The sequence below is a fragment of the Triturus cristatus genome, chromosome 6, assembly GCF_964204655.1.
Source record: "Triturus cristatus chromosome 6, aTriCri1.1, whole genome shotgun sequence".
In the NCBI taxonomy this organism is placed as follows: domain Eukaryota; kingdom Metazoa; phylum Chordata; class Amphibia; order Caudata; family Salamandridae; genus Triturus; species Triturus cristatus.
The window spans coordinates 892,320,684-892,344,348 of NC_140589.1; the positions used below are offsets into that span (position 1 = coordinate 892,320,684).

The following is a 23,665-nucleotide window of genomic DNA, read 5'->3' on the forward strand; positions in this document are numbered from 1 at the left end:
TGTGCTGGTAGTGAAGTGGTGCTGCACTGGGGCTGAGGTGGTGTGATGGTGCTGTGCTGAGGTGGTACTGCGTTAGGGCTCAGTGATGCTGAGGTGGTGCCATGCTGATTTTGTGGTGGGGATCCGGTGCTGCTGAGTAATGCTCAGGTGGTGCTACTTAAAAGGTGCTGCGCTGCCTACTTGCAGACTATATTGTTAAGTAATCTCACATTACATGCCACATTTGGAGAGCATGAGGCATTTCTTGATGTTGGTTTCATTTCACCAACAATTGAAACCTAAAAGAAAGCATCAAAAGTTGAAAGTGTGCAACTTAAAGATGCTTCCATTTTCATAAAACGGAGCGATAACAGCATGTTTGCCTCTTTAATCGTATCTAAATATTTACGCTGTAAAAAGCACAATGTAAATAGGTTGATCCTACCGTCGGCTATCTTCTTAAACTACACTTCCATTAAGTAAGTATATTATTTAAGGTTTAGGCATTTTAGCTAATGAAACCAAAAAATGTTATATGATGAAAAACAGCATAGCCTCTGGCTGAAAAAGCACTTGTGAAACCAAAGACAGTGGAAAACAAGATAAAGACATGATTTGCTGCCCTCGGCTGAGCGCGATCGGAAAGCCAAAACAAACATAGACAAAAGAAAAAGTAGTACGCCGAAAATGACATATGGTCGATAGTGAAATGATACATGTAAAAGGGCCAGTCTCCAGGACATGATGAAAACAGCAAAAGGAGGGACAAATGTTCACTATTCTCCAACGAAAACAAGAGAATTTCAAAAGGCACATGAAAGAACTAATCTAAGTAGATGAGTGTGCTGAAAGCCCATTCAATAGATACTATTAACAGAAGATTGTTGGACGTGCTGTTCAACTGAATCTATTTCAAGAAAACCCCTTTCAACACGTAAAGTGGGTTTGGTGTTTTTACTTCACCTTTTCTTTATATATTCATTTATACAACATACATGAAAAATTACATCAAACTCATGTCATAGAAAAGAGACATACATGTGAACATTCAACAAGACATCAATAATAAATACAATACAATAACCAATAGACAGTTATACAACAAAGACACTTTGGCAACATAAATGACCAGTCCTAAATTTGGAAAGGAAAAAATAGCGGTACAGACTTATTTGTATTTGACATTGCTGAAACCTGCTATGAACAGCTAGACGACATTTATATTACAACAGACGGAATGTCTTGTTTGCACACTGTATTTATTCAGTGAAGTGATGTCGGTTGTGGCTAGCTGTGTGTGGTTGACGCGTTTCTGAACCCTATTTTTCTTTGGGGGTTCTCCTTAGGACCAGGACTAGGTCGGATTCTTTCATTAAAGCAAAGGTAAGTGCAAAAGATGTTACTCAATGGCGGAATGAACTGCAGCGTTCAAAAAGAGTTCTTGCAAATGGCACAGAACAAAGAATGCCGGTAGTGGCATCGAAGGCACCACGGGTTTCCTCTGAGAATATACTTCGGAGTCGTCTTTGTCTGTTTTCTGCACTGCTCTGGCTGCATTCTAATGTTTATAGTTTGCAGCTTCAACTGGGTATCGGGGCACCAGAGCCAAGGCAATCCACCATTCACTTAATCTTACTCTGACGCTGATGGGAGCCAACCCGCAACCACTACCTGCCTTCCTAGCGGTCTCCCCTAAATGCACTATATTTGTGCCATAGTGCCGCTCATAATTACGCTGATTCATGGAGAGGAAGATGTAGCCGTGAAACCACATGGCAGACCTCGATTGTAGTGTGGAACCGATAACTTTTGTCTACTGGCCTGTATCTTAGGCTTTGCCCTACAGCCACCACTGATTCCCAGAAATACGCATTTTAATCGAGCCTGGGCATGGAAGCGGGAAGCCTAATCTTATCCGTCCTGCCCTCTTAGCACCTGGCGGCCCTGTATAGGATAAGCTCGGTCCTGAGCTAAATCAGCGGCGGATATACTGTTCTTTCACCCACTATGTTTGGTAAACGGAGCATTCGGCTCCCCTGCTCACCTTTGCCGTAGCGCTATGATTGCCAGAGACCTCTGCTCCCTGACCCGGCCCAACGGGCATGCTAGATAATCAAAGCGAGGGGGCAGGACCGCGGCCTGGGTACCAGCATGGGAGCGTGCCCAACATCTAATCATAACCCCCGGACCTTAGCTGTTTTTGTACAGCATAGTGCAGCACTCCCAAAAACCTGTTCAACGCTTTGTAGTGCACGCTGTTTTCAAATGATGCAGATTGTGCCACTAGCAAGCAAGGCGGCAGAGCTGAGGGAATCCCTCTAGGCCATATTGCCGCCGCAGCAGTGCCATGATAGTTTCGCTGCAAAAGGCGGGAAACCCTGGAGCCTCCATGGCAATTTTTGGCTGCACAAGAGTTTAATCGTGCCAAAGGCGGGAATCCCTGGAGCCTCCATGGCAGTTTTCGGTTGCACTAGATTTTAATCGTGCCAGCCCAGCGAAGTCCCACATAACCAATCATTTTCCTCGGATGCACTGATTAGTTAGACGACACCACTCATATCAGTAAAGGATGTCAGAGCACGTCACATCACACGCCCATTACACAGAGACGGGCAATCATGTGTGGATAAATCGGGGGAAAGACAATGGTAAAGAAGCCAAAAGACTACAAGAAGTGAAAGTCACATGTCTTCCATACTGGTGAGCAGGACAGTCTAGGAGTGCTTGGGGTGGAGAAGCTCAAACTCAGTATAGTAAAAGAAATAACACAGTGGGGAGTTTCTCTTGATTAAGGAAACTCGAGTTCTACCCGAATTCCCCCTTTTTGCAGAATGAAATCTAGGCCGTAAAGTATACTTGGGGGTGCGTATGCAGTTCTACGGCGAAAGCTAATAGCTCACGGTTTGATATTACAACAAATATGGCGGTGAGGGACCCAGTAGAAGAAGCCAGGAAAGAGCGGAAATGAGTGCATAAGCCAAAGCCGCCTGCCCAAGGAGAGCATCAATTAAGGACTGACTCTCCGAAAAGAGCGAAACCCGAGCAGGGCAGTTCAAAAGCTACCCATGTTCTTTGCGAAGGTCAAATTAAGACCCGGGTGAATCCGGATTTCGGCTAGATAATGGCCTCCGTAAGAAAGAGTACACCTACATACACATCTAAGGACAGACTCCAGCAAATGGGCCTGGTGGTGGGAGGGCTGTCTTCCTGCGAAGCCCCGTCGTTTTGCGCACCACTCGTGGCACCTATAAGCATAATGTTCAACCACAGGAACGTCTGACTGAACCAGGGAGAAAAGCGGGGCGGAGGTGGTAAAGTGAGCCAGCTTTGACCATACAGGTGCCCTGCGCTTTCAAGTACTGCGAAAATGGACACAAAGTAGGGGTCACGTTCTTCCCAGTGGTTAAAGGATACTAAAAACATGCTTTGAGATAGAATACAGGTGCATCTCTATTGAGAAATGGTAAAAATGATTCTGCATAGCGAGGGATTATTGCAAATTGAGGCAGAGAATCTCTGCCCGTGAAATGCATAACTATCAGCTTACAGTCCAGGACAGGGCGACATATTCCTGTAATTTGTGCTGATGAACAATTAGCCTGGTTGCTAAAATGTTTAAAACAATTCCCCTAATGTCATTTACGAAAAGCTTTTCCATTCTACCTACTCGCACTAAGCGTAGTTCGAGGCTGAGAATCTATATGGGGTAGGAAAAATCCAGAAGAAAGCTAAATATCACCATGGCCAAAGCATGCAAGGCCCAGGGGTGGGGGTTTGTGCGACACGGTTTCATAAACTTGTAGTCGCCAGGGTACCACCTGGAAGATGGGGTACACCACACGGGGGTAGGAATAGACATGATTCCTGCTGAACATCGTAGGCATACTCGAGCAAAGGGGTTTCAAGTAGGTCGCGAGGGTAGGCCGTGTTAGGGGGGCAGCTCCCTCTGATCGAGAAACCGTAGGGAGCGTGGCGGAGCTAACACAAGGAAGCTAGTAGAGAACAAAATTACTAGAAGATAGATGAAAGGCTCGCACAGTGTCCTTGGGATGCCTCACGGCAGGGGCACTGGGGGAGCCGTGGGGCGGCGTGCCGCCAAAGAAAGAATAGAGATGACACTCCCGCAGGACCCTGTGGATGCCTTACGGCAGGAGTACAGACGGAAAAGATGACAAGGACCCAGCCGCAAGAAAATAGAGTAGATGCTTAAGTAAGGTCCTTGGGATGCCAAACGGCAGGGACCGCTGGGAGAAGGGAGGGCCCCGAAAGGAAACAGGACGAGCGGGACGGCACTTGCAGCCCGTGCAGGTCCAGAAAGGGACACCCTCCAAATCGGTAGCAAGTTGAAGCCTAGACCCGTGAATCGAAACCCAGGGAATGGGGCCCCCTACCTCCTCTGCCAGGGAATAGAGGTGGCTGCATCAAGAATGCAAATAGAGAAAAGACAATGAACAATAGACGAAAGTTAAACATGGTCATTGAGGGACTATAGTAAGACCATGAGTTTTGAAATTTGAAATATGAAGATTTCATGTAAATAAAATGTTTGTTGTGAAAATAAAACTGCGACCTTTTCAGGCACCAAGAAGTGGTCAAGTGATGATTAAGGGAAAAGCGTGCAGCAATGGCAGCAAACAGGGGGGAGCGGGGAGGGAGTGCTCGCCGCCTGGAAGGGGTTAGAGTTTTGCTCTTGTTTAGACCCTGCCTATTGTTAGAAGAGGAGTTTGATCACAAAGCATTAGTGTTTGGGTCAGAAATTCATCCGACCATGCACCAGCCTAATGACATACTTCCTCCTTGTGGCAAGAAAATTGAGGCCAGACTTGGGGCACACACCGCAATATGTAGGGTTGGAAGAAATGAAATTTTACGGCACTTTGAGCTAGACCATAGGTACTCACAGACATTTTCTCTGGGGCAGAAGAATACACTCTTGGGTGCGGCAGAGGGACGCATTGATGCCGAAAGGGAAGGGAGTCCTGTGGGTGGGGCCGTAAATAGAACCAGTTAGTAAGGAAAGCCATTCCGGGGGGGGGGGGGCTTAGGTCGCAATTGACATTTTTGGACTTTCGTTCTATTCATCCGCCTCTAAATTAGGCCTACAGTCTCTTTAACATACATACATTGGACCAGAAGTTGAGTTTATCAGTGTTATTACTGTCTCCGAGTTACTCTATTTACTACCTCCTGAAGTTAGCTATGGAAGTGCTGCGAAAGGAGAAGACATTGATTTAAATCTCGGTTCATCCTTGTGACCAAATCGTGTACCCTTGGGCAATTACTTTTTGAACATATTCCCCTGTTTCTAGTTGTTTTTCAAACATACTTAGAATCAGGGTAAACGCTGGTAATAAGTGCGTGGTAAGAAATTTGAACAGCAACCCAAATCACATTGGATATTACAGCACTAGTAAGAAAGCACCCTCACTAGAATGTGTTCTAAGGTTACAGACTGTAGTAAGAAAGCATCCTCACTAGAATTTGTTCTTAGGTTACAGACTGCAGTAAGAAAGCACCCTCACTAGAATGTGTTCTGAGGTTACAGACTGTTGTAAGAAAGCACCCTCATTAGAATGTGTTCTAAGATCACAGTCTGTAGTAAGAAAGAAGCAAACTCACTAGAATGTGTTCTTAGGTTACAGACTGTAGTAAGAAAGCATCCTCACTAGAGTGGGTTACAAGGTTACTGACTGTAGTAAGAAAGCACCCTCACTAGAATGTGTTTTAAGGTTACAAACTGTAGTAAGAAAGCACCCTCACTAGAATGTGTTCTTAGGTTACAGACTGTAGTCAATCAATCAATCATGTGTTTGTTAAGCGCGACTACTCACCCGTAAGGGTCTCAAGGCGCTGTGGAGGAGGGGTGGTGCAGGTTCCAGTCCACCAAGGAGGGGGTCTGTCGTATGCTTTTGTTCGCTTACATCCATTATGGGAGAACATCAGCACAGGCACAATACATAAAATGAACACCAATGGAAATTTCCCAGGGACGTCCCGCAGCGCAGTTTTCATTCATATATTTTTTTGACATTTCCATTTGTACTTACCTGAATTTATTTTTTGCTAATTTTATTTTCCGTTTTGTGGAAAATGAAGGTACAAATAGTACACCCCCACATTTATTTAACCAATACAAGTACACTCACACCTACATTTCTTATGTGTTTTAGCTCTACAAGTGGCAATTAATAATATATCAATATGCGCATATGAAACATAATCATCGAAGCACAAACATATATGCACATCTGCTAACATCTAAGCTAAGAGGTCACTAATATTTAACATTAATCATCATGGACTAATTTCCGCGTAATTATACACATGTTGGATATTTGTAAAGCATTGGTCTTTATTATGGTACACTACTGCTTGAATTCTTTGAACTATGTACTATACTATATGCCATATATTCTAACACTCTAATGCTCATTGTATTATACATTTGACGATTATTTGTACATGGACAGAGAGAAAATAACCTGAAAAAAATTGTCTCAATAAACAGATTCAAACAAAAAAAACAATAATAATCAGTTTCTGCTGCTTGCATTTATAGAGGCTCACAGCCAGCACAGGCAGTCGACAACGGAGCAGGCTTTCCGTCATGTCGCAGTACCTCTGCACTGTTCATGACTGCTTCACCATTCCAGGCCGTGCCTTTATTCCGAAACCAAAGGTAAGTCCCTGCTAACAGAGAACTCATTGGGTGGGAAGTGTGTGACCCCAGTCTGCTGCTCGCCGCTGTACATCATGTGTATGAATATACGTGGGCGAGACTTGGGCCTGGCCCGGGCCAAATATCTGGCTCTAGCTTGGGTCTTGTCCAATGGTGACTGACAAGCAAATATAGAGCCAGGACATCCACTCCAGGCACTGGCCCTTGTCCTCCCTAATGCAGGTTGGTTTTAAAAACTATTACTTTCAATAAATGTCACTCACTTCTTCCATATAATCTAATGTATTAAAGAGACATGTTGAAGAACTAAACTACTTTGAAATTAAAATAATTTGAAAGAGTCTTTATAATCTGCTAGCATAATGTTTTTGTACAATTACATACCAAATCTTTTTATGTCACTGATCGTGCTCTGGCTTTTAGGACCAAGTCAGACCCCTTGTGTAGCTCTTCCTTGGCTAGCTCTATGAATTTAGTGGCTTGCTCATCTCTGTCTATGAATGCACATGGAATTACTTTTTCTGTCATTCTACTAAGTATATTTAAATTTTACTTGTGGCCTACACCCTTCATTATTCAGTCCTGTGAAATCTAAGTTATTCAATATATCTGTTCAAGATCAGGCAAATTAGACCATCTCCGGTCTGTATCCTTTGTAACTGCAAGAAGTGTTTTTTCTTTTAAAATGCAATAAGAGACTGCAACCAGAAGTGTCGTATGAATCTCCCCAGTGAGTTCTGGTTAGCCTTGCCACACAGCAGGCTAAAACTCGTACATTCTATTTAAGACTCGACCTGACCTTAATATGTGGCTCGCTGCTCTCAGGCTCACTGAATCTAAAGCCCTTCCCTGCAATTGAAGCAGATGCAAGAAGGCTATAACTAAAATCTGTTTAGAGTACTGAGACCCGCGTAGTAGACGCTGGAAATCAGAAGAGCGTCTGCCTCGCGGGCCTTTATACTCGAAGGCCCGCGCACTGAACGCTCAACGGTGCTGTATTTCAGTCTTTTAAGTAAGAACAATGTCCACAAGGAACTTATTCACAATAATCCATTTGCAAATATAGAGTAAAAGTTATACTCCCAGCCGATTTAATCAAAAAGCCAAGGAAACGTACTTAGTTAGTCTGGAGAACTTATTTACTTCAACCGAAGCAAAAGCAATTTATTGCACAATTCACAATTGTATCACAAACATTTTTAGTTTTTCAGGCACAAAAGAAAGATAGTGAAAGAAGTGAGGATAGAACCCAGTGAAAATAATCGTAGCCTACAAAGTGAACTTAGTGTTTAAGAGGTCTTTAAAAAACAATGAGAGGCATGTAAGAGTGTAACGAGTCTTTTTTGCTCTCCCTTTGTTGGTGTCGACGACGTTTCAACCCACTCTGGGTACGGGGTCTCTTCAGGACAATATCTGGGGACTACAAACAAGGGAAGGATGAGTGCCCGAATTGTACTAGACTTATTAGTTGTCTCAAAGCTCCAGTTTTTTATTGGCTTACCTAATCGTATTCAAATTTTGAATTTAAGATGAGTAGTTGCTAACATGTCTGACAAAGTCTAAAAATACAAAAAGGATATATAAGGAATATAAAATGTATCCTTATCGGACACATCTATCTCTATATTTTTAGTAGTCAACATTTGTTTAAGCCCATAAAGGATTAATCCAAATATGAGAGTAACATTGATTATACGGCCATCTTCCTGTTAGTGCCTGGCCCTATCTTAGTACATGTCAAGCGAAACCTATGTTAGCAATATACTCTATAATAATCATCACTACATAGGGTCACTTACTTGGGGCATCTAATGTCTCCGCTGTATCAGTGAACAAGGGCAATGCTTGTCGAACAAAGGGACCAATTGAATGGTCCGTATAATGATCTACAAATAATATAAGGAAACAATCGGTACAAGAGGCTACAGTACATATAATTACTTAGTATATATATGTAACAACTACTTACAGGACAGCCGTGGGGAAACGGAGTGTCCGTAATCCAAGTCAGAAGGTGGGACTATGAATAATGTTCCCGTAATGACTACCTGTAGGACATTAAGGCAGAGGTTACTGCCAGAATATCACGAAGGGGTACAGTTTAAAAAGAGCAGTATGTGTAAATTGCTTACTTTTTATGAAACGAACGAGTGAAGCATCCGATCCAGCCGCGCAAGTCGGTGATTAGCCTCCCATGAACCGGAAGTATATAGATTAACCCGGGAGTTCGCGCATGCGCAACGGAGGGAAAACAGATTCATTGGCGGCCATCTTAGAGAGGTTCATGGTGCTTCATTATCCCATGATAGTATTTTGAATTGGTTGCTGTTACAACTTATAACGATCACTCAATTAAATGAATAGTTATGTGTCCGTATATTTGATGTTGAACACAGAAGTGTTTAAATTGGCCCGGGAGTTAGCGCATGTTTGAAGAAGGGAGAAAAATAGATTCGTTGGCGGCCATCTTCAAGGGTCTCTTAGTACATCATTATTAGTAGCTGTAACATTTCATTTAAAGCGATACATAGATTCGTTGGCGGCCATCTTCAAAGGTCTCTTAGTACATCAGTATTAGCAGCTGTAACATTTCATTTAAAGCGATACATCACTTACTAGTAAAAAACACACAGTTGTGTGTCTGTACATTTGATGTTGAACATTTAAACACCTTAACCCCTTATTCCACATTGTCTCAGAAAGCATCTCATAAGGACATCAGTACATCAAAAAATATAATAGAAAATCGAAATCATTCATCAAAAGCCCCCATAGAAATGTATTGGTATATTATTCTACCTGATAGTGTTCTAATACAGGCACCATAACATTTGTTTGAATAAGAGTTCAGTTAATCCATATTCAAACTTCCAACATCCTTATTACGATCTCCCCTGGTTATAGAAAGTGGGCAGAAGAGCAGTAAGGCCTTTCATTTCCTTATGCGAATTAAATGACATGTTCAAAAATCAGATATGAAGTATTTCAACGTTATCATGAATAGGGCTTATTCCAGTTATACTTCAATGTAAACTAATGAACTTCCGCCATTCCTCTAAACTGTTCAGACCAAGAGTTGTCGATTGACACTTATTGATCCATTTACATTCCAGTGTTTGTAGCAGGATTGACATATCACCTCCCCTAGGTGGCAGTTTAGCTTTTTCAATTACCTGCCACCTGATATCATCGGGTGAGTGAGCTTTCTCCTTATAATGCTCGACAAGTGGAGCATTTTCAATTGAACACCGTATTCTGCTACGGTGTTGGCAGATACGGTTTTTAACTGGCTGAGTGGTTTGTCCAATGTAAATTAGCTCACATGGACACCAGATGCAGTATATGACATTACAAGTCGAGCAATTCGAAAAATCGCGCAAGATGTAATTAATGTTTGCATGGGAAAAGGACTTGGTTTCCTTAGTAAATTTACAAGCGATACAACTACCGCATTTATGGTGTCCAGTTATCTGTGGTAAAGCCCAAAAATCAGTAAGACTGCTTTTAGTTTTCGTGATACTTGTGTCAGAATGGACCAAATGATCTCTAAAGGAAAACATTGGCAACTCATGACCGATGTTAAGGGTATTCAATGTGAGCCAGTGTCTTTTTATGGTCTTCTGAATTTGTGTGCTTAAGGGACAGAAAGTGGTTACACATACCAATTGGGTAGATGGTATTTTTACATATTTTTCCAAGAGTGTTTCACGAGGACTAAACCAAGCGCGTTTCATTGACGTTTTAATCAATCTCTTGGGATAGCCTCTCTCTTTTAGTCTTGTGCTCAATATGTCTGCCTCTCTGAAGAAATCAACCTTCTCCGTACAATTCCTTCTGAGCCTTAAAAATTGTCCATAGGGAAGGCCATCCTTCAAGGCTCTAGGGTGAAAGGTATTGTACTGAAGGAGGGTATTTCTATCCGTGGGTTTACGGTATAGAGTTACATCTAGGTGATTGTTGTTATTTCTGATTTTCAAATCCAGAAAGGGAATTGACTCTTTGTCAGAGTTCGATGTAAACTTCAAGGACGATTGGCATTCATGTACGTATTTGATGAATGATTCAAGATCTACTTCATTTCCCTTCCATATGAAGAAGATGTCATCAATATAACGCCTCCAACATCTTAGGTTGTTAATAAATGGGTTGGAGGCGTCATAGATGTATCTTTCCTCAAAGGCGCCAACATAAAGGTTCGCTAGGTTTGGCGCAAAAATAGCGCCCATGGATGTACCTGAGCATTGTTGATAAAATGAGGTATTGAACTTGAAATAGTTCATAGTCAGAGATATTTTGAGAAGGTCAATTATAAAATCCGTAGGAACCAGTGCGGGACCTGGACGAGTGTTTAAAACGGATCTAATGACTTCCATACTTTCTGCTTGCGGTATATCAGTATACAATGACTCTATGTCCATTGTAACTAAAGTCTCTTCACTAGGGTCAAAGTCCATCCCTTCTATTAGGCTGATCATATATGTACTGTCCCTCACATATGCAGGTAGGTCAAGTACATAGTCCTTTATAAAGCTGTTTATATAGTTCCCGAGGGGTTCTAGAACCGATCCGCAACCTGAAAGGATAGGTCTGCCTGGTGGATTGGCAAGATCCTTATGCACTTTCGGTAATGTATATAGGACTGGGGTCCTTGGTAGTTTTACATTTAGATATTCAAATTCATGTTTGTTTAAAAAGCCTTCATCTACTCCTTTCTGTGTGACCACGAGTATACATTCCTGAATTTGACTTATAGGATCTCGTTGTAGTCTTTTGTAATGATTCACGTTACCTAACTGTCTCATTATTTCTGCTTCATAGCTTTTTCTCTCCTGAATAACAATTCCACCCCCCTTATCTGCCGGTTTCAAAATGATTGATTCATCTTTTTTCAAGGTGTTAAGGGCTTCACGTTCTAGTTTAGTGATATTGTATGGGGTATAAGTTCTTTTATTTTTCAATTTCAGGATATCTGCAAGAACTCCTTTTTCAAATGCCATAATTTCTGCAGGCATCATGCTATTTGATGAAAAAATGTAGATTTAGGTCTCATTTGGAGTTTATTTGAGTCTGGGACCACTGTCTCTCTCTCACTAAAAAACACCTTTAGTCTCAATGTTCTAAAAAATCTATGTAATTCAGTCTGCAGTAGTCATTACGGGAACATTATTCATAGTCCCACCTTCTGACTTGGATTACGGACACTCCGTTTCCCCACGGCTGTCCTGTAAGTAGTTGTTACATATATATACTAAGTAATTATATGTACTGTAGCCTCTTGTACCGATTGTTTCCTTATATTATTTGTAGATCATTATACGGACTATTCAATTGGTCCCTTTGTTCGACAAGCATTGCCCTTGTTCACTGATACAGCGGAGACATTAGATGCCCCAAGTAAGTGACCCTATGTAGTGATGATTATTATAGAGTATATTGCTAACATAGGTTTCGCTTGACATGTACTAAGATAGGGCCAGGCACTAACAGGAAGATGGCCGTATAATCAATGTTACTCTCATATTTGGATTAATCCTTTATGGGCTTAAACAAATGTTGACTACTAAAAATATAGAGATAGATATGTCCTATAAGGATACATTTTATATTCCTTATATATCCTTTTTGTATTTTTAGACTTTGTCTGACATGTTAGCAACTACTCATCTTCAATTCAAAATTTGAATACGATTAGGTAAGCCAATAAAAAACTGGAGCTTTGAGACAACTAATAAGTCTAGTACAATTCGGGCACTCATCCTTCCCTTGTTTGTAGTCCCCAGATATTGTCCTGAAGAGACCCCGTACCCAGAGTGGGTTGAAACGTCGTCGACACCAACAAAGGGAGAGCAAAAAAGACTCGTTACACTCTTACATGCCTCTCATTGTTTTTTAAAGACCTCTTAAACACTAAGTTCACTTTGTAGGCTACGATTATTTTCACTGGGTTCTATCCTCACTTCTTTCACTATCTTTCTTTTGTGCCTGAAAAACTAAAAATGTTTGTGATACAATTGTGAATTGTGCAATAAATTGCTTTTGCTTCGGTTGAAGTAAATAAGTTCTCCAGACTAACTAAGTACGTTTCCTTGGCTTTTTGATTAAATCGGCTGGGAGTATAACTTTTACTCCATATTTGCAAATGGATTATTGTGAATAAGTTCCTTGTGGACATTGTTCTTACTTAACAGTAATACCCAGTTCACAGGGACATATGGGTCGCTCTTGTTTGTTATAAGTATTTCAGTCTTTTGGCGGGATCTTGGTGTTACCATCAGTCCACTCTACATTAGTGTCTTGACCTATTCATAATCCAGTAATAGTGATTTTTTTTACTCCATACTGGTTGCTTTCTTTATACTTTTTCCTGATGATGACCCTCAATAAGTATTTTCCAATGGAGTTGAAACGTCGACAAATTAGCTAGTGGACCGCTATGATATATTATGATGTGCACATGATACTCTTATTTTGAGTCATGATGAGAATCCATAAGTTTATCAGCCCCTAGTAATACGTGCATATATGTTGTATATATTCTATGTAAATCTCCAATGCACAATGTAGGAAAGTGCCCTTTTTGACATGACCACCCCCATCTTTTTGCCTAGTATGCGATGTGGAGTCAACGGAAAGTGCACTGGGTTCCTGTTAACCAGGTCCCCAGTGCCAGATCTCTTTCCCCAAAACATTGCCATTGTTTTCCCCTATTGGCAACACCTTTAGTACCTTCTGCAAATCCCAAGTAAATGGTACCCCTGGTACCTAGGGGCCTGAGGCACTAAAGAAGGACCCTAAGGGCTGCAGCACAAATTGTGCCGCACTAAAGGACCCCTCACCAAGCTCATGTAAACTACCACTGCAGGCTGTGTGTCTTGGTGCAGACAAAAGTGAAATCACGACATGACACCCATCCCTGGGTGCCATGTCCCCTAACACTACATGTAATATTTGTAAGTCACACCTACAGGAGGCCTTACATCCCTAAGGCAGGGTGCATTATGCTACGTGTGAGGACATATATGCATGAGCAGATAGGCCCCTGTACTGGTCAGTTCCCTTACTGCCAGTACAAGAGAACAGGGAAGCAATTTTTAAAACATGCTGTACACTGGTGAAAACGAGTTCCCCAGCTACATGATGGCTTCACTAAAAAAAGGGATGTTGGGTATCAAACATTTCGTATTAATAAACCCACAGTGATGCCAGTGTTGGATTTAGTAATACATGCAGACAGAGTGCATCTTAGAGGTGCCCCCTGAAAACCTACTAGACCTTGGTGCTGACTGATTGACTTTCGTCAGCCCGCCACCAAAGACGAGTGTCTGACCCCCAAGGGTGGGGGCCTCTGCTCTCCAGGCGCCATAAACCAAGCCTGCTTGGGATGGGGGTGCTTTCACCTCCTCCTGCCGCATGATGACCTGCAGATTTGCATTCCAAGACAGCAGAGCTTCGAAGAGCATACCGCCTTTGGTATGTGAATCTGCTTTCTCTCCCTGGAGAAGAAGCTGACCCTCTGTGTCCAGAGCCATTTTGGTACCTGGACAGATGGGGAGATTATCTAGTCCAATAGGCGTGCCCACCCCCAGACTTGTACCACCCCTAAGGTGGCCTAACCTGAAGTGGACCCAACTTTTCAAAGGTAGCCATATTGGTGATGGCAAAATCAGGAATTCTGGGACAGGGTTATGACCACCTCCCCCAGGAAGTGGTCATGTAGGAGGTGTAGAGACCCCAAGGGTAGGTAGCCCATTGGCTACTACCCTACACTCCCCTGACACCCCTAACTTTTGTATTTAGGGAAACCTGGCACCAGAGAACGACTCCTGACAACCTAAGAAGAGAGAGGACACCAAAAGCCAAGAAGAGAGAAAAAGCAGCTGGCCTGGTACTGACCCTGCCGGCCTGTCTGCCTCCCTCGTCGAAAACGGTGCAAAGTCAACTCTTCCTGCAGCTCTTAACCAGAAACATGGGAGGACTGCCTGCCTTTGAAAAAGACTAAAGACCTCCGGTGAACAGCAGAGCTGTTCTAAAGAATTTCCAAAATAGAAGACTCTGAGGCCTCCGGAACAACCCAACACCCAAAGCCACCACTGCACCCGTCACCTCTGGCCCGAGTAGAAGTGGGCCACCGGTGCCAACAAGGTTCCCCAGCCCTCCAGAGCTCAAATCCATCGTAGTTTCACCCCTCACGGACTCCCCAACTTCTCCTGCAGCCTCTACATGCAGGCCCCCTCAACCGCGACTGCTCCGGTTGATTTGATTGAACAACTTATAAAGCGCAAACAAATGCCCGATGGCGACACCCATCACCCCTGGGCTGTGAAGAAGAGAACCAAAGGTGTACCCCCACCCACCAAGTATCACATGGCCTGGGTCCACTTGCTGGTTCAGCCTGACTGGCATCTTAGCCAGAGCATCCAGCTTTTTTTTACAGTGACTTATCACCATTAAACACATTGGGCTCCTGGCACTGATTTTCACCCTGCACCTGTCTGCCCTCATGCTGCTGGTGGTGTACTGTTGGTGCTGCCTTGGACACTGGCCACCAGTCACCTTAACTCCGGGAGATTGGTGCTGTAAGTCGATGTACTGTATCTGTTTGCAGAACTCGTTCTACCTTCTAAAGGATAACACTGCAAAACTCAGAAATTGCACTAAAACTGTGGAACCAATACTAATATGAAAGCTCAAGGAATACTGAGACAGTATGATGCCTTGTACTGGAGATTCAGAGCATTGCTGAAGACACCAGGAGCTGCCATTCGATAAAGCGAGCAGGAGAATGTATGGTGTCTTGTTTTCCTTTTCTTACATTTACTGCGATCTAATTTGTCGAAACTGTTATTGCTAGCTTTCAAGTGACCTCCTGATGTCTTGTTTTTGCATGCTAATACTGGATAACACCATTATGGAAGTTAAGTGTGTGCAGGTATGGGGATCCGGGGAGATCAGGACGTGCAGGTATTCTGACACACTTTAGGAGTCCTTTGATCGGGTGCGCCCAGCAAGGAGGATGCTTTTCAGGTGATTTTCCTGCATTATCTTGGTCAAGGCGAGCCAACAGAATAGCTTGTTTAGCCATTCAGGATTTAAGTTGTGATGTAAAAAGGGTCACTTTGAGCAGCAGGAGACGTTGATGCCATGTGATCTTGATTTTATGAGCAAAGTGTGCCCTTAAGCTTCAGTTGCTGTCAGTATGGATGCTTAGCACTTTGCCCTACTGATAAGTTGAAGTGTGACGACTATTGGTCTCATCTTGCCAAGCAATCTTTGCTCCTGGTGTTACTCGCTAGTGGGGGTGATGACGAAAAATTTGTTATTTATCAAATTTAGTTTGAGGTACAGCTAAAACATCCAGGCTTGGAATATCACGAGGCAGGTCTTCGGCTGGAAGACAAAACGATCACGTGATATTTAGGTATAGCTATCTGGTTGTCATCTACATTTTGTTGGATGCTTACACCCAGGTCCGCCAGAAGTTACTTGCTCAAACTGATGATGACCGGTGAGAGAATGGCACCTTGGGGACATCACATTTCACAGGTATTGGGAAAGATGTTGAGAATCTCATGTGGACCAACTGAGCTCTGTTCTTGAAATATGATTTCAACCACTATAACACGGAGCTTCAAAACCCAATCTGTGAGTTGGGAACATTCATCAGGGTTTGACAGTCCACCAAACTGAATGATGCAGAGACTTTAAGTGGGATGAGAAGGTAAGGTGCTCTTTTAGCCGCTTTCTGCAGGGCATCGTCTAACACTTGGGCCGTTGCTGTCTTCATACTGCACCATAATCTGAAGCCAAACAGGCACGGCTGTTGCAGAGTGATACACTTTAAAAAAAAGCTCTTTATTGCATTTCTTTCATTTTTAATTTTAACAATCTTTGATCCGTTTATGACATTTTTTGTGTTACAGCTTTTCACTCCAACAGATATCTGTTCGTACAATCAACAAGTTTATTTAACATACAAACATAAAATACTTGGAAAATGTTAACATTGTAACTTTCTTAACCATTACTCATATCAACATATTCTACAGGCTGGGTGTCAGAGTCATTATCAGTTTATCTGTACATTTTTACATTTCACTTTCTGTCTAGTGTTTGGCTACTTATCCGTGGATATTGACTCTTTACATTTTCCTTTGTTGCATTTTAAGCATATATTTTATTTGTCTCTTCATGATATTGCTTATTTGGCTGTTTTGCACATTTGATGTAATTTTTATTGTGTATAGCCATGAGTGATGCATTTGTATGTACTTTTATGGATGTTTTCAAATTATCCGAATAAAGATCATTTGATTGATTGATTGATATTGCTTGTGTTCTTGTTCTGCTTTTTCTTCCTACACGTGTTACTAGAGCCACATTTTGCTATTAGGTAATTGATCATGGGGGCCTGAAATTTGATTTAGCTAAAACTTAGGCAGTGTTGCATCCCAGTCTGATTAGTTATGGCTTATGTTGACACATTCTCTATCGGCATCTAGGGTAGCCGTTTCTGCTCTGGTTCATTTAACCACATCAAGCATCATCCATAAGGTTATGCTTAGTGGTCCAGCAGCATTCCACCTCATAGCAATGTTTCTGGGAGCTATTACTAAGACTAGGTGAAGGAATCTGTAAATATGCTTATTATTTTTGGACCTTGGCATAGATCCCAGTAGGCACGCCGTTGGGGACAAGACTATACTTTTACTCGTCAACTCATGTATTCCCTGTTCAATATTCCTTCAGTTTTCCTGTATGGCAGGATATTAGACTTGATCTTGTTATTGAACTGGATAGTGACACCTTTCCCTATAATTTGTTTTATGCTGTGGTTAGTTTGTGATTGAGCAGTATTCGGCAGTGTTGTTGAGGTGCAGATTGGGATTTTTCTGGAGCTGTACGATCTACCCGGGCTTCTGGGAACATGCCTTTGTTACGAGTGCCTTGATGGTGTTTAGTAGTGGTGTGAGTGTAGCTCATGTTGTTCTCTTTATAGGTGATGAGGGGATGACATTATTTTTATAGGAGAAAAGTCTCAAAGGATTTACTTATTGTCTTCACAACTTTGTCCTGGGGGTGGCGGGGGACAGTACAAAGTCATTTTTGGAAATGCGACAGGCCGAAAGGTGGTCTGTCGAGCTCAGCTGCTGTTGGTGATAGCAGGTGAAATTGGCCATCAAGATGCAGATTAAGTAAAGGGTATTGCCTTTGATAGGGGTTTGCTGTGAGATGTATTACCTGATGTCACATGTTCCTCAGGTTCCTTCATTTTCTTGAAAGAAGTGTCCCTGTGCCGTTGAAGTTGCTTAAGGAAGATTGTGTTGGATGTGTTGGTAAACACAGCTGTAATAAGTATAGATACTTCATTGTTAAATTCTGGATTTAGGCCCGCTGAACAATATATCAGCTGCATTGAGACAGGCTTTGCTGTAGGGATAATGGCCGGAGTTTGAAGGTGTTTAACTGCAGTTTATTGGAGGAAGTAGTGCCACAAATATCAATAAATGACCAATACACATCCTCCTATGAGGTTCGATTATGTATGCTGTTATCCTGAAGCGTTTGAATATAAATTATATATGATGTTGTAAGGGTGTACCAAATATCTGTAATATAAATTTCACCCAGTTTATTCAAGCTTATAAAGTTACCAATTGTGCGACTGCTCAATGTGCATTAATAAGCAGTTCATTTTGTGGCCAGATATGCTTGTGCACTGATTATTGCTGTTTTTCAGGTGATGCAAATTTGGGGTATCATACAGGGTGTGTTTATCGGAACTGGAGAGAGATGGGTGTATTGTGTTTGTCCTGGTAGGGTGCCCTTTTTGGTATTTATGGGTTTGAAGAAAGTTTTTTGGGCAAAAACAAATTTGAGCGATTTAGCATTCGTATCAAGCTGTGCTGTGAATACTTGCTTGATGTCAAATAGCCAGTCTGGGATATGTTATTTTTTTTCTTTGTATTTTTGTTTTGATTGGATTCAGGTTTTGGTAGGCACTTTACATGCACTTATTTGTCTTGTGTTTTTTCATTCAGCTGTGTGGTGGAGTCTTAAGTTGTGTTACGTCAATTTGAGACATTGCTTTCATCATTTCTTTTCTGATTTGATTCAGCAGTTTTTTCAGTGAGTCCTTTGGCAGCACGATGGTGAAAGGGCTTTGGTTCGTTGGATCTTACTATCTTTGAGGTGTTTGTTTCCACTTTCGTTTTCAGTGTGTAATTTGCAGAGTCAAGGAGTGTGTTGGCATTAGATGCATGATGTTCTTAGTTGTTGAGGCGATGAGGTCTTGTTGTAGAGAGTTGCTGGGCACATCTTTGAAGGATTACAATTTTTATGTTTGGGTTGGCCACAGTGGAGTGTGGTGACGTAACACAGGGATGATTTGATTGTGTATTGCATCCTACTATATCAAGTGGAGCTGTCATTTAATCTTGATATATTTCAGAGAAAGATTTTTTTTTATTGAAAACATTTTCAATGAAAGTAATATTTTGTTATTTCTTGCATTGAAATGGATATTTATTGTGGAATGTTTTGGTTGAAGCGCTTCCCCTTTTTGTGACATTTTATTCTGTATATTTCACTAAATTATGTTATAGAAATACTTTGAAACTTAGCGTAGCACTTAACCCCATCCCCAGCTTTGACCCTGCCTTTTGACTCAAATCATAACCCTGCCCAAAACTAGTTCCGAACACGTACCCTAAACTATGACTTGCTGTTACCCTGAACCTAACCTAACAAGCATTTGCAATACAATAGGTCTCGCATTTATAAGAGTTTGAGCTATTGGCATTGTAAAATTACAATGCCTTTTATTTATGTTTTGGTTTTAAAACAAATAAAAGGCATTGTCATTTACAATGTCAGTAGCATAAACTCGCATAAAAGCAGTGTGTGGAGTGCAGCCGTGTGCGGCGTGCAGCAGTGTGCGGCGTGCAGCAGTGTGCGGCGTGCAGCAGTGTGAGGCGTGCAGCAGTGTGAGGCATGCAGCAGTGTGAGGCATGCAGCAGTGTGAGGCGTGCAGCAGTGTGTGGCGTGTAGCAGTGTTTCGTGTAGCAGTGTGAGGCATGCAGCACTGTGTGGCGTGCAGCAGTGTGTGGCGTGCAGCAGTGTGTGGCGTGCAGCAGTGTGCGGCGTGCAGCATTGCGCGGCGTGCAGCAGTGTGCTGATGCAGCAGTGTCGTGCAGCATGCAGCAGTGAGTAATGCAGCAGTGTGCAGCAGTGTGTGGCGTGCAGCAGTGTGCGGCGTGCAGCAGTGTGTGCTGTGCAGCAGTGTGTGGCGTGCAGCAGTGTTTCGTGTAGCATTGTGCGGCGTGCAGCAGTGTGTGGCGTGCAGCAGTGTGTGGCGTGCAGCAGTGTTTCGTGTAGCAGTGTGCGGTGTGCAGCAGTGTGCGGCATGCAGCAGTGTGCTGCGTGTAGCAGTGTGCTGCGTGCAGCAGTGTGCTGCGTGCAGCAGTGTGCGGCGTGCAGCAGTGTGCGGCGTGCAGCAGTGTGCGGCGTGCAGCAGTGTGGCGTGCAGCAGTGTGTGGCGTGCAGCGGCGTGCATCAGTGTGTGGCGTGCAGCAGTGTGTGGCGTGCGGCATGCAGCAGTGTGCGGCGTGCAGCAGTGTGAGGCGTGCAGCAGTGTGAGGCGTGCAGCAGTGTGATGCGTGCAGCAGTGTGTGGCGTGCAGCAGTGTGTGGTGTGCAGCAGTGTGCGGCGTGCAGCAGTGTTTCGTGTAGCAGTGTGAGGCATGCAGCACTGTGTGGCGTGCAGCGGTGTGCAGCAGTGTGCGGCATGCATCAGTGTGCGGCGTGCAGCAGTGTGCGGCATGCATCAGTGTGCTGTGTGCAGCAGTGTCGTGCAGCAGTGAGTAATGCAGCAGTGTGTGCCGTGCAGCAGTGTGTGCCGTGCAGCAGTGTTTCGTGTAGCATTGTGTGGCGTGCAGCAGTGTGCAGCAGTGTGCGGCGTGCAGCAGTGTGCGGCGTGCAGCAGTGTGTGGCGTGCAGCAGTGTTTCGTGTAGCAGTGTGAGGCATGCAGCACTGTGTGGTTGTTGGAAGGCGTTCCCCGGGGAGGCTGCGGAATGTGTTCCTGACCACCCTGAGGCCCACCTTTCCAGAGCTAGGCCGAGCAAGAACAGGGAGGCCCTTCCTGGAAGGGTCTCGTACCTAGGATCGCACGCGCTGCGCTTACTCTCTTCTTCGGATAGAGGGACACCACACAGTAATTCGTTGTAAGAGAATACACTTTTATCGATGGTTATCAGGGATCTTTTTAATCCGGCAGGCAGGTGCAGAATTAATGCCACAAGCGGCAGCGATCTTGTGATGAGGGGTAAAGGGGTAGCGGGACAGTCTTTCAATCAGTGTCTCTGCGAGGTATCCGGTGCCCAGCTCTCAATCCTCGAGCTGAGGGGATGTTGTTTCTCTCTGCGATCTCTGCCGATTCTCTTGGAGGAGCGGGCCGCGAGTCACTCAGCAGGCACCGAAGGTTCTTAGTTCAGGGAGCCGCGACGGCGTCAGCAGGGCTCAGGTGGTTCAGAGTTCGGGGAGCCACGACAGCGTCCGCAGGGCTCAGATGGTTCAGAGTTCGGGGAGCCGCGACAGCGTCAGCAGGGCTCGGATGGTTCAGAGTTCGGGGAGCCGCGACAACGTCAGCAGGGCTTAGATGGTTCAGAGTTCGGGGAGCCGCGACAGCGTCAGCAGGGCTCTGATGGTTCAGAGTTCGGGGAGCCGCGACAGCGTCAGCAGGGCTCAGATGGTTCGGGTAGCGTTCTTCGGTTCGGGGAGCGATCGAGCCGCGACCAAGTCCGCAGGCTCTCGTCAGTCCAGGTCTTCTCTGCCTCCCGTCCCTTCAGCACCCCTTGTTATACTTCCCCTCCTCTTTGAAGTCCGGAGTCCTCGCAGAGAGGGGTCTGGTGCCTGGGGGTGGTGTGTGGGGGTTTTCCCGTCGCTCGGCCCTTTGATCTGTTCAGGTGTGTCCGGGAGGGACTCCAGACGCCCAGCAGGCAAGGCGCCCGCTCACCGGGGGCCTGGTGGTCGATCGAAACCTCCCTCGGGGAAGAGACCAGAGGTGTGACCAGTCGGCGCCTCTCGGTCTGGTCTGGGTTGGGGGGTTCGCTCTCCCTCGGCCAGGCATGCGTGTTGGGGATCTGGTCGGCCCTCGGGATGTTGGTCCACGGGAGCCGGAAGGCCGTGTCCACGAGGTTCGGCGTGGTTGTCGAGTAACTTGCTGGTCGGGAGGGCCCACGCCACGAGGCCGGTCTCGCACGTGCCCCCCCCAGCTGAAAGGCGGGGAGAACTACCCATCCACTTGGGAGTTCTCCTCGCTGAAGCGGAAGAATCGGGACAGGCCGTCCGCGTTGGCGTGGTCCGTCCCGGGGCGATGTTCAACCGTGAAATCCATTCCCTGGAGAGAGATGGACCAGCGTAGCAGCTTGGGGTTTTCTCCTCGCATCTGCATCAACCACCGCAGGGGTCGATGATCTGTTTGCACTCGGAAGTGTGTTCCGAACAGGTAGGGCCGTAGCTTTTTGAGGGCCCAGACTACTGCGAACGTCTCTCGTTCAATTGTGCTCCACCGCTGTTCCCGGGGCAGTAACCTTCGACTGATGAAGGCTATGGGTCGATCTAGGCCCTTGTCGTCGAACTGAGAGAGGACTGCCCCGATGCCGTGTTCCGAGGCGTCCGTCTGGACTACAAACTCCTGGGCGTAGTCGGGTGCTTTGAGCACTGGAGCCGCGCACATTGCGGCCTTTAGGGTGTCAAACGCCTTCTGGCAGGAGGGAGTCCAGTGTACTTTCTTGGGGTGTTTTCTTGGAGGTTAGTTCTGTGAGAGGGCCTGCGATGCTGCCATAGTTCTTAATAAACCTTCGGTAGTAGCCGGTGAGGCCCAGGAAGGCTCGGACTTCCGTTTGGGTTGCAGGGGGTTCCCAGGACAAGATGGCGTTGATCTTCGGCTGGAGGGGGGCGACCTGCCCACTTCCCACCTGGTGCCCCAGATAGGTTACGGAGCCGTGCCCAATTTGACATTTGCTAGCCTTGATGGTGAGGCCGGCCCGGCGCAGAGCCAGCAGGACTTGACGGAGGTGCTGGAGGTGCTCGGCCCATTGGGAGCTGAAGACCGCTATGTCGTCGAGGTATGCTGCGCTGAACCCCTCTAGTCCGGACAGGACCCTGTTCACCAGCCACTGGAAGGTGGCCGGGGCATTTTTCATTCCGAACGGCATCACCCTAAAGCGGTAGTGCCCATCCGGGGTGGAGAAGGCGGAGCGCTCCTTGGCTCCCTCGGTGAGGGCAATCTGCCAGTACCCACTGGTCAGGTCGAAGGTGCTGAGGTAGCGAGCGGCCCCAAGGCGGTCAATGAGTTCGTCGGCACGGGGGATAGGGTGAGCGTCCGCTCGGGTGACCGCATAGAGGCCTCGGTAGTCCACGCAAAACCTCAGCTCGGGGGCAACACCCGGGGTCGTTGCTTTCGGAACCAGGACTACCGGGCTGGCCCAGGGGCTGTCGGAGGGTTCGATCACCCCGAGGGCTAACATCTTTGCCACCTCGGTCTGGATGCAGGTTCGGACTCGATCAGGGACCCGGTAGGCCCGATGTCTTACTGGCGGGCTGTCCCCGGTGTTCACGTCGTGGACACACCAGTTGGTGACCCCGGGGGTCAGGGAGAAGAGGTCCGCAAACTGCCCTAGTAGCCGGCGGCAGTCGTCGGTCTGTTGGGCTGTGAGGGCGGTTGACAGTCTCACTCCCTCCACGGATCCATCGGTTTCTTTCGCCCCCAGGGGGTCTGGGAGGGGCTCAGTGTCTTCTTCGGCCCCATCGTCGGTGGCCAGGAGTAAACTTAATTCGGTCCGTACAAAGTGAGGTTTGAGGCGGTTCACGTGGAGAACCCGGAGGGGGTTCCTCGGGGACTGCATATCGATGAGATATGTGACTTGGCTCTTCCTCTCAACCACCTTGAAGGGCCCAGTCCATTTATCTTGGAGAGCGCAGGGTCTCACCGGGGCCATGACCCAGACT

General features: G+C 45.3%; 1 protein-coding gene across 1 annotated transcript in view; it reads left to right on the forward strand.

Annotated features, from left to right (window-relative positions):
* The window catches only part of TFB1M (transcription factor B1, mitochondrial), a 437,604-nt gene that overhangs the window by 193,381 nt on the left and 220,558 nt on the right, over nt 1-23,665 (forward strand). The window contains exon 7 of the mRNA XM_085611532.1: nt 6,539-6,658. Within this exon, the coding sequence (XP_085467658.1) occupies nt 6,539-6,658 (120 nt within the window). The remainder of the gene's footprint in view (nt 1-6,538; nt 6,659-23,665) is intronic.